General features: G+C 43.2%; 1 protein-coding gene across 1 annotated transcript in view; it reads left to right on the top strand.

Annotated features, from left to right (window-relative positions):
- Nucleotides 1-18080, top strand: part of LOC128697404 (uncharacterized) — a 924312-nt gene that overhangs the window by 199857 nt on the left and 706375 nt on the right. The window contains exon 2 of the mRNA XM_070094201.1: nt 7531-7657. Coding sequence (XP_069950302.1) covers nt 7531-7657 — 127 coding nt within the window. The remainder of the gene's footprint in view (nt 1-7530; nt 7658-18080) is intronic.

Here is an 18080-nt window from a genome sequence, read left to right as displayed (position 1 = left end):
CTTCAGCACAGGCTGGTACTCCTCAGTCACTTGCAGGAGTGTAGTCTACACGGAGTCCTTGTGTGCTCGTTCATACAGGGTCTTGTAGTCACCACTACTTTGCTACTCAGCCGCAGCGACTCTCAAGAACTAAGGCAAAGCTGATCATTCGAAACTCCGGGAAGTCCCGCTGATAAAATCAGCGACCGTCTTCCCGTCCCAGGATGCTGCGTGGTTATGTCAATCTTCATCTGCTGGGGAATATCCTCAGAATTATCCTTGTCACATACCTCTTATTGTCTCTTGATATCTAACAAGTTTTGATTTTACACAGTTGAATTTACACGCTAAAAGTTGTTATTCTACCTCGACTATGGTGTACTACCACCCCCCAGGATGCTACCCACAACAGTCAACTAACACCCAGGTACCTACTTACTGCTAAGTGAGCAGCAGTAAGGAAGCGTGTCCAGAGTTTCCATGCAGATCGTTCCTCGAACCTTTGAATGTGTGCTGAGAGCGCTACCAAGTGAGCCATGGGTCGAAGCAGGCAAGTGGGATTAACCCTTCACTAAGGTATCGGAATTTGCGGCATGAGGCAGTGACAGCAACAGTATATGGGAGATGACCTTATCCATACACGCCAGCAACCTCTTCATAATTAGTGGCTGTGGTTCGAATCCGAATTTGCTGTGTGGGGAAGAAACCATGTGTGAGTGAAGGCACTGAGGGTAAAGATTACTAACCTCCGGATGCTGCTTGTAGAGGATGAAATAAGATCTTAATGGCATGCAGCATCAATAATGTTATCCGGTGAGGGCGCTGAAGCACCCCGGCACGGATGAAATGGAAAGGGAGACCTTTGAAGATGAGGTAATGAGTCCCACAGGTAGATGGTGGTGAGTTCAAGGTGGTGGTTGTCAGACAACAAGTGTTTCCTCACACCAGTCTTTATCGTATGATAATCCGTCACAGGTTAGGTATCAGCTGGCGCACACCGGCTAGGTTGTACACCATATTTAGAAAATAAAAGATAAGTACATGGCAGTGAATCATATCAAGCTGACGATTGTCATCACGCGGGTTGACGTCTTTGAGTGGCCTTCAAGGCCCCCGTATCAGGTGGCCCGGTGGCCTGGTGGCTAAAGCTCCCGCTTCACACACGGAGGACCCGGGTTCGATTCCCGGCGGGTGGAAACATTTCGACACGTTTCCTTACACCTGTTGTCCTGTTCACCTAGCAGCAAATAGGTACCTGGGTGTTAGTCGACTGGTGTGGGTCGCATCCTGGGGGACAAGATTAAGGACCCCAATGGAAATAAGTTAGACAGTCCTCGATGACGCACTGACTTTCTTGGGTTATCCTGGGTGGCTAACCCTCCGGGGTTAAAAATCCGAACGAAATCTTATCTTATCTTATCTCTTCACCATCACTGATCGGATCTGACTCGTCAATGGCTCCCGGGGTCACTTCGGTAGCTTGTGGTCATTCCTTGTGGCCATCTCATCAACTCCGGTCATGTTTCAGAACCTTCCCTTCTCCCGCTGCAACGCTAGGAATGATTTATTCTCCTCTATAACGAGCATTATAAGGACGCTGGTATGAGCCATGTCTAAGAGGACTTATAATTCTTCAGTGAAGAACTGCTCTGCTATTTACATCTGTGGCTGTAACCTCCGACTTCGACCTTCGAGTAATTTATGCCAATCTTTCAGAAGTAGGAATCCCAGTTATCTGTGAGTTTTTTTGTCCTTCTCTTGCAAGTTCGGCGGCGTCGAATAGAGGTTTCTTATAGATATGTAAACAGATCTGCCGATGGTCTTGGCCTTTTGAATGTAGGACACTATCCAGTTTGTAAGGACTGTTAGTAATAGACTAAGAAGTTATTTAAAGTAGACGGTCTAAAGATTACAGTAGCTGCACCCTGGGCTCCATCCCAAGATGGAAACCGCCAGTCATTCCCCGTAACTAAACCATGGAACGGGTGAGGTTTGAATCCATGTCGAGCGAGTCTTAAAACTCCAAGCCGATGCGTAAGCCACCCAGCCAGTTGGCTATAATAAGATTCATTCAACTAGGTATGTGTGATGGTGAATCATGGAAGGTTTAGAAATACAACCAAACTCCTATGTATACCACCATTGCATAGGTCTCTCACGTAAGAGAGGTCACATAACTACCTGTGTTTGGCTAATCGCCATCGTATCACCACACCCCAGAGGTGCTCGTCAAGGTTCCTGCAACACGTCCTGAAAGGATTGCTACAGCATTCCTCTAAGAGACAGTATTAGAAGTTCAAACATGCAATTACCTCGTGTACTTTTAAGGATTGACACTACCATTATTGTCTGGATGCTGGTATCTGATGGACTGATGGAAGATACGTGGTGTCTCAAGAAATCGTAATGACACGATTGCAAATAAACCATACCCCCGGCCGGGATTGAACCCGCGGTCATAGTCTCTCAAAACTCCAGCCCGTCGCGTTAGCCACTAGACCAGCTAGCCACAATAAGATTCATCCAACTAGGTATATTTCTACACCATAGGAAAGTTAGCACAGGCATCTCTGTGACCACAAATGCAAGTTTTTACAGACGAATCTCCAGCTAGCGTGGCCGTGACGAACTCTAGCTCAAGTCCCTTCACTGCCGTCAACACTAGCTGGTCTAGTGGCTAACGCGACGGGCTGGAGTTTTGAGACTCTATGACCGCGGGTTCAATCCCGGCCGGGGGTATGGAAGATACGTGGTGTCTCTCACGAAGGTAAGTCACGGGGAATGTAGTACTTCTGTTCGTTATTTAAGGCACATTTGAACACTATTCTATCACGTACACTAATAATAATAATAAAAATAATAATCTCCACAAGTCCATGTTGCAACTTATGCAGACCATAGCTGACATCAGTGACATACTACATAGACAACCCTTGGTTATGCAGAGCATTTCCGATAAATTAGATTAATTTTGTCCCCAGGATGCTACCCACACCAGTCGACTAATAGCAAGGTACCTATTTTACTGCTAAGTGAACAGGAACAGCAGATGTCTTAAGGAAACACGCCCAAATGTTTTCTCCTGTACCGGGGATCGAACCACGGACCTCAACGTGTGAGCTTAGTGCGCTACCAACCGTAGATCACTGCACATACTGTCAAGTACACTCGTAGACTCTGTTCAGTGACACCCGACTTGTCGCCATTACTCGTTGATGAAGATTCACTCGCAAGCAGTGTGTGTTGTTTGAAGTTGATAAACTTAACAGAGTAGACTACCAACACTGCGTCGGTCGATGGGGTCACTGAGCTTGCGTGTCAACACGGTGTGACCACTGCCTCACTTCTCTGCCTGATTCGAAGGTTTTTCTAAACTTAATTCATCTTGCTAGTTATACCATTAGGCCGAGGACTTGGCTAACTATATTATCTAGTATATTTTAAAATAAGAATTTCCTCAGGAAACACCTTGCTGAGATTTGTCGTCTTGATCTCAGTTGAGAAGAAGCTAAGGCATTGGTGCCACGTCCTTATAAGAGCTGGTAAGCATTGCTCACCCCCCTTCACTTGTGTTGTAGAGAGGGGGTTGCAGCTCCCTCTTTCCCCTCATTGGGGGTTAATTCCTCCACATTGAAGGTAATTCTCTCCCCTCGGTGAACAATGCCTGTTTGCCAACGAGCCAGCCATTCGTTTGGTCTCAAGTGGTGGTTCATGGTACTTAAGTCACACTATTCACAGCGTGAATATGAAGATTAAACAGTGTCGGAGATCAACGCGATGAATACTAGCATGATTTATAGCGAGCAACACACACACACACACACACACACACACACACGAACCATACATATTTTTAAGACGAGGTTTGATAAAGCTCATGGAGCAGGGAGAGAGGACCTAGTAGCAATCAGTGAAGAGGCGGGGCCAAGAGCTATGAATTGGCCCCTGCAACCACCTGCCTACTAGAGTAGCCAGCTGCTAACACTGAAATTAGAGTTGATCACACACGGGTACCACTGCAATATTGCAGTGCCGAATGCACAATGTACATTGCAGTGATACCCACCTTTTAATGCCAACAGTGTTGATATTGATTATGAACTAAAGTGAGTAGGGAAACTATACCTACTAGACAAGTGTTATTGTATTTAATAAACTGTGCACTCAGCTCACACACTGAGGTCTGTGGTTTGATCCCCGGTACGGATGGATACATTAGGACGTGTTTCCTTAAGACATCTGCTGTCCCTGTTTACCTAGCTGTAAAATAGGTACCTGAGTGTTAGTCGACTGGTGTGGGTCGCATCCTGGGGGGAAAAAATTGACCTAACTTGCGGGAAATGCTCAGCATAACAAGCGACTTTCTATATAGTAGTATGTCACTGATGTCAGCTAGGTCTGTATACCTTGTAGAAATAAATATTATTATTATTATTACAAAAGTTAATCTTCAGTGGGACTCTCCTACTCAAATCAGTGTAAAAATCTATTTCGTTTTCTCACTATTTACGAAACTATAAAGAAACTATAACTATAAACCATTGTATCTTGTAAAAAAAACAGTGTATTTGAAGATACATCATACATTATGTCCATAAGGAATGTGCTAAAACAGAGACTTAACTGATTCGCGGAGGCCGCCAGTAAATCGCACAGTTTTGTTAATCTGATAACTTGCGCAGGAGATTTTCCGGATCATGTCTTAAGAGCTGCGTTGGACATTTGCTCAGTGTTGTGGCCTTCAACCTGTGGAAATACCTGCTGGACCCACCCCCTTGGAACTATATAACTTTATGCACTAGTGAATCCTACGGGGTTAAAGGCTCTACTTCTGTGGCACAGTCAGGGAGGTGATTACACAGTGTTTGGAGCTTTTCGATCATCTTTTGTGGTGTTTATAGCTTTGTGTTGTGTTGTTATTCTGTCTTTCATTGCTCACTACAACCACTAGTAATTAGCCTTATTTCTCAACTAGTTTTTTCCTCATGTTATTCTCTGGTTAATTTGGGTTTTGATTGTAGAGGTTTAATAAGTGTTCTTCGTTTTCATTTCCCATGTTTATGTTTTTCACACTGGGGGAAGATGGAAGAGGTTATCATCACTTGGGGACTTGTCAAGACAAGTATTTCGAAGGAGCGAGAAGTTGTATTACGCTTTGTGTGTTGTGTGTTGTGTGTTGTTTTGTGTGTGTGTGTGTGTGTGTGTTTCTGTACGTACTCGCCTATTTGTGGTTACAGGGTCGAATCATAGCTTCTGGTCCCGCCTCTTCGCTGGTCGCTACTAGATCCACTCTCTCTCTGTTCCATGAGCTTTATCATACCTCTTCTTAAAGCTATGTATGGATCCTGCATCCGCAACATCACTCTCCAGATTATTCCACTTCTTGACAGCTCTATGACTGAAGAAATACTTCCTAACACCTCTGTGATTCATCTGAGATTTCAACTTCAAGTTGTGACCCTTTGTTGCTGTGTCCGATCTCTGGAACATTGTCACTATCCACCTTGTCAATTCCTCTCAGTATTTTATACGTCGTTATCATGTCCCCCCTATCCTTCCTGTCCTCCAATGTCTTTAGGTCGATTTCCCTTAACTTCTTCTCGTAGGACATACCCCTTAGCTGGGGGACTGTTCATGTTGCAGACCTTTCCACTTTAATTTCTTGACGTGCTTGACCAGATGTGGGTTACATACTGGTGCTGCATACTCCAGTATGGGCCCTGACGTACACGGTGTACAGTGTCTTGAATGACTCCTTACTCAGGTGTTGGAACGCTATTCTTATGTATGGCAGGCGCCCATATGCTGCAGCAGTTGTTTGGTTGATGTGTGCCTCAGATGTGCTCGGTATGATACTCGGCCCAACATCCTCTTCCTTGAGTGAAGTTTGCAGCCTTCCCCCCCCCTCCTGGTCTGCACTCCGTATGCGGTCTTCTTTGACCTTCCCTCTTTCTCGCACCTGGCACACTCCCCACAGGGTGCCACACTCCCCCACAGGGTGCCCCACACCCCCACAGGGTGCCCCACACCCCCACAGGGTGCCCCACACCCCCACAGGGTGCCAAACACCCCCACCGGATGCCATACTCCCCCACAGGGCACCACACTCCCCACACTGTGCTTGTCGAAGAACCCAGCATCTCTGTCGACGTTCGGGATATTTTCCCTTTCAACTAAATTTGCTGAGGAATAGACAAACATGCAATATCTGGGTACCTTTACTTTAGACCTTTCGCCATCCAGTGGCTTTATCAATACAAATTCCAGGACATAACTGGAAGACAGTAGAACTGTATACCAAAGATGAGGTAAACAGTCCCTCAGCTTTGGAGTTAGTGTACCGTAGTCGTGATGAGTTTACAGTATAGATGCCCAGTATTGCATATTTGTCTAATTCTCCATCTTGTCGGTACTGTATACCGGTCATGGACCGGACCGCCGGGGTGTTGACCCTGGAGCACCCACCAGGTTGAACAAGGCCGATAACAGGCAAGGAATCGTGGATACGGATTGTGGAATGTAAAAAAAAAATCGATCTCAAATATTTTTACGTCATTATTTATGTAATACGAGAGTGAAATGGCGAAGACACTGGCGAATTGGCGGTAATTTGTAAAGATGATTGTCGCTGAAGGTTTTAAAAGTTCAATAGTCTAGTGCTGCTTTTATAATAATAATAATAATAATAATAATCAAACGGTTCTAGTGTTTGTAAATATAACTGAGGTTTGTCTCGCCGTTTGTACACCAAAAGATGTTTTTATCTCCAAACCATACCACGGGCGGGATTGAACCCGCGGTCAGAGTCTCAAAACTCCAGACCGTCGCGTTAGCCACGGTCTGGAGACTGACCGCGGGTTCAATCCCGCCCGTGGTATGGTTTGTTTGCAATCGTGTCATTACGATCTCGTGAGTCATGTGTATATCTCGTTATGTCCACCGAGGAAGCTACCCTTAACCTAACCTTTCCTATAACTGCCCTAAACTGTATACAAGTGTAGTATCACCATACCATTTTTACACTGTTGATTTAATTCCTCTTTGAGAAGCTAAAGTATTCTTGATATTAACGTACTAGTGAATTACAGCTCGATCGCTTGCGCTCATCTCTCACTGAGGTCCGGAGTTCGAATCTCCGGTTCGGCTGGTAAACATTAGGACGTGTATCCATAAGACACCCGCTGTTCCTGTTCACCCATCAGTGTAAAATGTATACCTGGGTGTTAGTCGACTGGTGTGGGTCGCATCCTGGGATAAAATTGACCTAATCTGCGAGAAATGCTCTGCATAACAAGCGAATTCTGTAGTGTCATAGATGTCAGCTAGGTCTGTATACCTTGTATATGTACTAGTAGAAATATATATGATTATTATCTTCAGTCTATAGTTCCTTTATACTTGGATTGGACAGTAAGGGGAAGTTCTTGGGTGTAAGTAGGGTCTGCCGAGCATGGGCTGGTAGGCCTAATGTGGTGTTTCAGTAATCTTAAATGTTCTTTGAAGTGTGTAGAAGAGTTAGGTCTTAAACTTAAGTGATTTGTTTCTTTTCAGTGTGGTCCGTGACTGGTGTGGCTGGTCGCTCCACGGACCTACCCTGCTACCTCACTCCCCGCACCCCGGGCGACGAGCCGAAGTTGATCCTCTGGTACAAGGAGACTGTCCGGAGTCCGCTCTTCAGGTGAGAAATGTGAGGCAGCAGCAGCAGCAGCAGCAGTAGTAGTAGTAGTAGTAGTAGTAGTAGTAATAGTAGCAGTAGTAGCAGCAGTAGTAGCAACTGGGAAAGATAGATCATAGGTGACCCACGAGGTCTTGGGTAAAGTTATCTCCTTGGCAAGCAAGAATTTTGGGCAGCTTAAATAATAGGTGAACAGGTGCACGAGTATGTGTGTAGTTGTGAATTAGACCTATCTAGCATGGGCCAGTAGGCCTGCTGCAATGTTCTTCCATTTTTATATCCTTAAAGTAACATTCAAGCTATCTTTAATTTTGATAAATGAGACACTTGGGCAATATTTGTGTATCTTTATTCTGGAATCCTTTCGCCAGCCTGTGGTTTCTTTAGTCCACTGCAGAGAAAGGTAGAAGTTGATGGGGCGTTTGAGGTAATCAGTCCCTCGGCCTGGAGTCTGTGTTCAGTCCATCAGTCTTGATAGCAGTGCAGCATATTCGTGGAGATGGGGCTTGTATACTGTTGACAGGTGACGTGGAGCAGTGGTAGGCAGAGTTACCATTGGAGGAACCCACTAGTAGAATAAAATCTTGTTAGCAGTATACAGTACATGTCCCATTCCCACGAAGATGGTGTACTTTTATCAAGATTGATGACCTAAACACACAGACTCCAGGCCGAGAGACTGAGTGCCTCAAACTCCTCATCTTCCACCGTTCTCTGCACTGGACTGAAGAAAGCACTGGCTGGCGATACGTTTCCATAATAAAGATTCCCAAATGTTGCATTAATGTCTCATTCTTCAACTATAATTATGCCCTGGGGGGCTCATTGTCAACTCATAATTGAGTAGTAATGTGTGCAGAAAGAAAAGAACTTTATCTACGGTTTGTGTTGCATCCCTTGCCTGGAAGTTTCATTCCATTATTTTGATGAGAAGGTGCGCGTTAATTCTTCGTGTTTGGGTATATTTAGTATCTCGAGATGTGACCAGGAGTCAGTGAATAATAGCGTTTCAGCTTCTTAGTAGACGGAGGATCAAGCTTCCACCACTCTATACGCTGTATGGCCCCTCACGGATTTGGTGCTTCTCATCAAGCAAGTAAATTGAAAGGTTTAATGAGATCTCCGTTTTCTGTGAGGGGGAAAAATAAATGTTTAAGAGTTTTGAGTCTGTCTTCGTACGTTGTTTGCTATTGATCTCAGCAGTTCAGTTGTCCTCCTCTCCACTCTAATCTGTTTTCAACTTTTAGGCTATTTAGTCCAGTAAGGCAGTGCTGCAGCATTTCTTAGCTGCTAGCTAAGAAATGCTAGAAAAGCCAGTGACACTGGCTTTGAAAGTGGAAATGCTAGGTATGTTTCCTTACACCTGTTGCACCTGTTCACCTAGCAGTAAGTAGGTACCTGGGTGTAAGTCGACTGAGAAATGGTCGGGTGATACTGACAACATGTGGAGAAAGATGTTTATGTACAGTTCAGGACACTTATTAAAGGAAACGTTTCGCGACAAGTGGCGAAACGTTTAAGGAAACGCGTACTAATGGTTTCCACCCGTACCGGGGATCGAACCAGCTGAGTGCGCTTACGGGACATAGAGAAATACGATACACACACACACACACACACACACACACACACACACACACACACACACACACACACACACACACACACACACACACACACACACACACACATATATATATATATATATATATATATATATATATATATATATATATATGAGAGAGAGGGAGACAGGTACATATATAGAGGTATTGCTAGGAAGCGTAATAAACATTTTAAAAGTTACGTGTTTTTTTGGGTTGAAAAGCGATTTTTCATCAGGCGACACAACAAAGCGGTGTCCACTAGACCATCCCGCTTTGAAAAATGACTCAAACCCTCTGCCTACTGTAGTTGTGGAATTTACAATGACCACCAAGCATGATCCGCTTAGGTTTTTACAACCATAGACAGAGACAAAAAAAAAATTACTGTATACTATTTCGATCTCTATCTGAGGGCCTCGTCAGTAGTATAACGGAGAGAGGACGTGAAATTTACACGGGCGTGGAGAATGGTCATGTCATGTAGGATGAGTCAGGTCACCTGCACGTGTTATAATAATGATAATAATAATAATATAATAATGATAAGAATAATAATAAGAGTAATGGTAAAATTACCGTCAATGTTACGTAAAGACACGTGTACAATTAGTGTGACACTGCAATAAGACACGTGTACAATTAGTGTGACACTGCAATAAGACACGTGTAGAATTAGTGTGACACTGCAATAAGACACGTGTGCGAGAAAGTGAATAAGACATGTGTGCCAAAAAAATACTATTTTGTATGCATAGTGCAAATTTTTGCAAAGACAGTTGAAAGAACTCGTCCAGAATTGCATTTAGAACTGTTCAATTCTAGATGTAACTTTACAACGTCATTTAGAGTCTCACTCTAGAGAGGAACTCACTAGAGCTGACTGCACTCCAGTTAACCTTCAGGTGACCCCTAGCTAGGTGCCACACTCATTAGTGCCAAGTAGAACTAGTTGACGGGTCATTAGGTGGTAACAGTTGGTGGTAACAGTTGGAGACGGGGTTAGTAACCTCTTGCTCCCAGCATTTTAAGTCGACACGCATGATTTACGGAGGAAAGATTCTCTTCTATTTATCTGTTTCTGTTTGTGAAACAAAAATTATATTCAACATCCTATTTATTTATTGCTAGTTCAAGCAGACTATGTTTCTGGAGGCCTACGTGAAAGGGAGTCTTCAACAGTTTAACGTAATTCCTTTTTCAGTAATGCACGTATATCTATGCCTGGCTTCCTTAAGCTTTTGAAGCTTGAAAGAGACCAGAGGAGGCACTTTCCAAGCTACCACACGTGGAAACATAGGAATACTCTGACCACTACAATACACGTACAACACCTGCGTTATTATTAAGATGCTTTCGTCAGCCAATGGTTCCATCGATGCTATACAGAGATTATTTAAAGGTGTTGGAACTGGACACGGTAGAAGATCAAGTAATCAGTCCCTCACGACAAGATGTATCGTACTTTATAACAGCTTCTCCAACTATGAGACCTGTTTACAATTACTGGGTGCATCGTCTCCTAAAAAGGCAGCCATTTTATTTTTTTTTGCGGGGGGGATGATTGGCAAGAACGGCACTAACACACGTGAAAAGATTTTAGGACGAATTATATAGCAAACGTAGGAATAAGTCGTGGCTGGAACAATTCACAAGTAACCCACAGTTCCATGGTTGGAACACTTCACAAGTAACCCACAGTTCCATGGTTGGAACACTTCACAAGTAACCCACAGTTCCATGGTTGGAACACTTCACAAGTAACCCACAGTTCCATGGTTGGAACAATTCACAAGTAAATTACAATTCCATGGCTGGAACACTTCACAAGTAGCCCACAGTTCCATGGTTGGAACAATTCACAAGTAACCCACAGTTCCATGGTTGGAACAATCACAAATAACCCACAGTTCCATGGTTGGAATGATTCACAAGTAACCCACAATTCTGTTCTTGGAACAATTCACAAGTAACCCACAATTCCAAGGCTGGAACAATTCACAAGTAACCCACAATTCCAAGGCTGGAACAATTCACAAGTAGCCCACAATAACGTGGATGAAACAATTCACAGCCAGCACAATACCATGACTGGAACAATTCAAAACCAGTACACAATACCGTGGTTGGAACAGTTCGCTACTAGCAGAGTACCGTGGTTGGAACAGTTCTCAACTAGCAGAGTACCGTGGTTGGAACACTTGTCAACTAGCAGAGTACCGTGGTTGGAACACTTGTCAACTAGCAGAGTACCGTGGTTGGAACACTTGTCAACTAGCAGAGTACCGTGGTTGGAACACTTGTCAACTAGCAGAGTACCGTGGTTGGAACACTTGTCAACTAGCAGAGTACCGTGGTTGGAACACTTGTCAACTAGCAGAGTACCGTGGTTGGAACACTTGTCAACTAGCAGAGTACCGTGGTTGGAACACTTGTCAACTAGCAGAGTACCGTGGTTGGAACACTTGTCAACTAGCAGAGTACCGTGGTTGGAACACTTGTCAACTAGCAGAGTACCGTGGTTGGAACACTTGTCAACTAGCAGAGTACCGTGGTTGGAACACTTGTCAACTAGCAGAGTACCGTGGTTGGAACACTTGTCAACTAGCAGAGTACCGTGGTTGGAACACTTGTCAACTAGCAGAGTACCGTGGTTGGAACACTTGTCAACTAGCAGAGTACCGTGGTTGGAACACTTGTCAACTAGCAGAGTACCGTGGTTGGAACACTTGTCAACTAGCAGAGTACCGTGGTTGGAACACTTGTCAACTAGCAGAGTACCGTGGTTGGAACACTTGTCAACTAGCAGAGTACCGTGGTTGGAACACTTGTCAACTAGCAGAGTACCGTGGTTGGAACACTTGTCAACTAGCAGAGTACCGTGGTTGGAACACTTGTCAACTGGCAGAGTACCGTGGTTGGAACACTTGTCAACTGGCAGAGTACCGTGGTTGGAACACTTGTCAACTGGCAGAGTACCGTGGTTGGAACACTTGTCAACTAGCAGAGTACCGTGGTTGGAACACTTGTCAACTAGCAGAGTACCGTGGTTGGAACACTTGTCAACTAGCAGAGTACCGTGGTTGGAACACTTGTCAACTAGCAGAGTACCGTGGTTGGAACACTTGTCAACTAGCAGAGTACCGTGGTTGGAACACTTGTCAACTAGCAGAGTACCGTGGTTGGAACACTTGTCAACTAGCAGAGTACCGTGGTTGGAACACTTGTCAACTAGCAGAGTACCGTGGTTGGAACACTTGTCAACTAGCAGAGTACCGTGGTTGGAACACTTGTCAACTAGCAGAGTACCGTGGTTGGAACACTTGTCAACTAGCAGAGTACCGTGGTTGGAACACTTGTCAACTAGCAGAGTACCGTGGTTGGAACACTTGTCAACTAGCAGAGTACCGTGGTTGGAACACTTGTCAACTAGCAGAGTACCGTGGTTGGAACACTTCTCAACTAGCAGAGTACCGTGGTTGGAACACTACTCAACTAGCAGAGTACCGTGATTGGAACACTTGTCAACTAGCAGAGTACCGTGGTTGGAACACTTGTCAACTAGCAGAGTACCGTGGTTGGAACACTTGTCAACTAGCAGAGTACCGCAGAGTACCGTGGTTGGAACACTTGTCAACTAGCAGAGTACCGTGGTTGGAACACTTGTCAACTAGCAGAGTACCGTGATTGGAACACTTCTCAACTAACAGACAATTTGGGGAAGATTCAGACTGTGTATCACTCGCCCTGGAGACTGGCTCTCTTTTTTTTTTTTTTTTTTTTTTACACAGGGTTTGACAAGGTTAAAGATTCTCTCTCTCTCTCTCTCTGACTATTGTCGGCAATAGAACATTTGACTCCAGAAAGAACTACCCTGGTAATCGGTAGTGTATAGGGGGACTATAGGCCTATTATATATAACTATTGTAACTTGGAAATATTTATTCGATTGGCTTTGGAAATTATTAAAGTTATGATGCCAGTCATCCCCCCCACCCAAAAAACAAATGGCTGCCTTTTTAGGAGACGATGCACCCAGTAATTGTAAACAGGTCTCATAGTTGGAGAAGCTGTTATAAAGTACGATACATCTTGTCGTGAGGGACTGATTACTTGATCTTCTACCGTGTCCAGTTCCAACACCTTTAAATAATCTCTGTATAGCATCGATGGAACCATTGGCTGACGAAAGCATCTTAATAATAACGCAGGTGTTGTACGTGTATTGTAGTGGTCAGAGTATTCCTCTCTGTTTCCACATGTGGTAGCTTGGAAAGTACCTTCTCTGGTCTCTTTCAAGCTTCAAAAGCTTAAGGAAGCCAGGCATAGATATACGTGCATTACTGAAAAAGGAATTACGTTAAACTGTTGAAGACTCCCTTTCACGTATGCATCCAGAAACATAGTCTGCTTAAACTAGCAATAAATAAATAGGATGTTGAATATAATTTTTGTTTCACAAACAGAAACAGATAAATGGAAGAGAATCTTTCCTCCGTAAATCATGCGTGTCGACTTAAAATGCTGGGAGCAAGAGGTTACTAACCCCGTCTCCAACTGTTACCACCACCAGCCATCTACCACCACTAACACAGTTGTAAACACAGCCTCCACTACCACAGTTGTAAACACAGCCTCCACTACCACAGTTGTAAACACAGCCTCCACTACCACAGTTGTAAACACAGCCTCCACTACCACAGTTGTAAACACAGCCTCTACTACCACAGTTGTAAACACAGCCTCCACTACCACAGTTGTAAACACAGCCTCCACTACCACAGTTGTAAACACAGCCTCCACTACCACAGTTGTAAACACAGCCTCCACTACCACAGTTGTAAACACAGCCTCCACTACCACAGTTGTAAACACAGCCTCCACTACCACAGTTGTAAACACAGCCTCCACTACAGTTGTAAACACAGCCTCCACTACCACAGTTGTAAACACAGCCTCCACTACCACAGTTGTAAACACAGCCTCCACTACCACAGTTGTAAACACAGCCTCCACTACCACAGTTGTAAACACAGCCTCCACTACCAAATTCAATAAAAAAAAAGTGTAAGTTTCCTCTTTTTTGGGTCACCTGCCTCTGTGGGAGACGACTGGTGTTAAGATATTGTAAGAACGGTAAAAGCAAACGAGTTTGAAAAAATAATATAAACGAAACAGTAGAGATAAGAGACAGCAGATCCATAGCCCATCATAATGTGTTCAGTAAGGTCGACAGTTCACTAAGTTTGCAGATATTACTGACATGAGCTGTCAAGTGTGTGTACCAAATAGAAACCTTAATTTCGGCCTCCTCCTGTTTGAATATCCGCCTCAACAAGCAATCTATATAGCAATAATATCACTAAAGTTATTTTTAACTCAGAACATTACATCTTAGTGTCCACATCCAACCATTTACGGACATAAACTTCGCACCTACAACAGTGATGCATTTAACATATGGGAAAAATTAGTTTACTTAAAACTCTTTGACATTAAAAATATCGGGAATATTGTTTTCCGTGCTTCACCTGGAGAATGCTTCTTTTGAATGGTTTCAAACTTAAAACGTGGAAGCACCGAATCAAAGGAAGATTAAGTTTAGTTTTAGATTATATAAGTTTAAATCGGTCGATTTTTTAATAAGATCAGCAGTTTTGGTTCCGGTTCGACAACTAGAGAATGGTTTTCTTTATCGACGTCAAACTTACAACACTAGTGTATATTGTTAACCCCTTAAACTGTCCAAACAGATCTACGTTCACATGTGTAGTGCTCCAAAAGTAGATCTACGTTTTTTTTACATATTTTAAAATATAACAAAAAAAAACTAGATCAAAGTTTTTTTTACACGTTTTCAAATGTAAAAAAAAGAGAAGGAAGCACTACGTTTTTTTTACATTCAAATGTTGAAAAAACGTAGATCTACGTTTGGACAGTTTAACGATTAAAAGGAGATGGTAGAGACCAACCCGATCCTCAATGAAGGTGATCCAACGGAAGTGAATAACTATAGACCTGTATCAGACTTGCTCTTACCGTCTAAAATCCTCGAAAAAAAACCACATAAGCGAGTTTACTTCTACCTAATATCTCAAAATATACTTTACCTTTGCCAGTTTGCGTTTAGGCTGAAGAAAGTACAAATGATGCAATTATTCAAATGCTTGAAATGCTTTATGCAGCGCTTGAAAAAATATGAATATCCTCTGGGACACTCTATAGAAAGCATTCGATACAGAGGACATACCCTTGCATACCTAAGTTCTTATCTTAGCAGTAGACACCAGTATGTCTCCACTACCTGCGTAGCTTCGTCAACTCAGCCTGTAGACAAAGGAGTGCCCCAGGGTAGTGTCCTGGGCCCTCTGCTCTTTCTCGTTTACATTAGTGATCTCCCCAACGATCTCGTCTCCTTAAGCCTGTTCTGTTCGCAGATGACACTGCTTATGTCTTCTATTCAAATCCGACTATGCTCAGTGGCACTGATTACGAGGAGATACTAAAAAAATCTACGTGGATGACGACCCACAATCTCATCGTCAATATAAACAAAACCCACTACATGCTGTTTGGAAACAGAGCTTCCATTATCCAACATATTGATCAACGGTTTCCACATTACAAGATATACTGAGGGCAAATTTTTAGACCCATGCTTTGACTGCAACCTGAAATTTAATATCCACATTAAAAATAGAGCCTAGAAGGTCTTCAAAACAGTAGGCATCCTCTCGATGATAGGGTGCTATGTACCCCAAACTATACTACTTACACTATACCACTCACTAATCTACCCTTACCTCATCTACGGTATTTGTGCTTGGGGATCTACTACGAAAAAGTATCATAAACTATTAATAACACAACAAAAAGCTGCTGTGTGGACAATCGCGGGTTCTATCCCCGTCCGTGGTATGGTTCGCCCATTCCTGTAGCAGAGGACACCCACTACCTTTGCTCATCAAGAGTTTGAACTTAATATACAAAATATGCACTCCTATAACTGTGCCTATTGTATATATAAAACACTGAACTCCAACATAAACCCTCCTCTCAAACTTTTCCTTGGTAGCTGTGTTGTGAGGGTTCATGGAGATATGATGGTTGGAGATTAACACAAGTTGTTGGGTGGTAACATTTATATTAGTAGTGTGAGCAGGGGAGCCCAGCCTAGCCTGTCCTGTTGCCTTTAGGTCTACGCGTAATCCGAGAGAGAAGCAGCGTATCTCATGCTCACGTGTGGCATCACGTGACGTCACACATGCTAGCCACTGGGCCTAGCAAAGGGGTCATCTGTGTAAAACATATGGATGGTACTAACTATGATACTCGGATAACATATACATATACAGGGGATCAGCAACTATGCTGACAGCTCGGTCATGTTACGTATGTCGTCTCAACATAAAATAGTATGCTATAGGCTGAACAGGCAGGTGGCTCTGGGCTGATTCTATACAATAGCAAAGACATGTGTAACTTAGAACTAATGGATGGTATCATAATGGGTATAATCGTAATGCATTACGAATTAAAGGAACAATCATAGTATAATACAAGATTGAATTGATCGATCGATCTGTATTCATGCACTCTACGGATTCTGAGGAAGAATATATATTTACAAAGGTGAAAGTAATTAACAGGAAAGGCAGGCAAGGCATGCACAGGTCATAATGCTAAATCTCAGAATTATGAAGAAACATGAACACACACAGAAAATTTGTTTCTTGGAACTAATCAGCTAGTAACAAAACACACAGTTGACAGCTTCATTCTACTTCTGCGAGGGTAAGATTTACGTATGCAGAATGGTTATCGTCTCTGGGAGGATCGAATTCTTTTGCAATGGCTAACGCGTGCCTTGACTGAGGGAGATCTGAGCAAGTATCTACAAAAGATACTTGGGGGTTTTTCATTACTTGTCGTGTACACAAAGAATAACGACATCCAGGTTGATCATCTGACTGAGTGTTACAGGTAGAGGGTACAGAGTCAGGAGGATTGTCAGCGTCTGTCACATTAGTCTGGGTAGAAATATCATACTCAACATCACATACTAACTTCATATGATCTAAATGCGTTTCCTTATACTGACCAGTACTAATTTTTCTAACTTTATACTTATTACCATTGATATGTTCAACTACTCGATAAGGACTAACTAACTTTTGATCGAGCTTAGGCATTGCAGATGTTTTGTTGAAGTCAGTCAGCATTACTCTCGAACCCACTTTAACTTTGGTCGGCTTAGCACGGCTATTAGTTACTCTTGTAAATTCTGCTGTTGACTTACAAAGTGTCTCAAGGATTCTTCTAAAAACACTGAGCTAAGCTGGTATGAGTTGCTATGAAATCAGGGTTGTAATTGGGTTTCGGTGCAGAATATAACAACTCATAAGGCAAATGCTTTTCTATACCATACAACGCATAATGTGGAGTGTCACCTATCGAAGCATTGTAAGCAGAATTTATGGCACATTGAACATCAGGTATAACTTCATTCCAGGTTTCACTGTTGGGATTGATAGTGGCTCTCAAGACATGAAGTACTTTCTTATTGGTTCATTCCGCTAACCCATTACTGGCAGGATGATGAGGAACAGTGGTGGATTTAGAGATCTTGTACAAGGTACACAAATTTTCAAGAATCTTATTACAGAATTCACCTCCATTATCTGTTACTAGGGACTTAGGGGTCGTATGCCTACAGATTATACGCTCCTTGAAAGCTTTAGCTAGGGAGGGAACATTGGAAATTGGTTAACAGATACATGGCAACTCTTTCCCATGGTTCACTCGTGGTGGGATACACCTGG

Source organism: Cherax quadricarinatus, chromosome 44 (assembly GCF_038502225.1).
Source record: "Cherax quadricarinatus isolate ZL_2023a chromosome 44, ASM3850222v1, whole genome shotgun sequence".
NCBI lineage: Eukaryota > Metazoa > Arthropoda > Malacostraca > Decapoda > Parastacidae > Cherax > Cherax quadricarinatus.
This window is presented reverse-complemented; position numbering and strand designations above follow the sequence as displayed.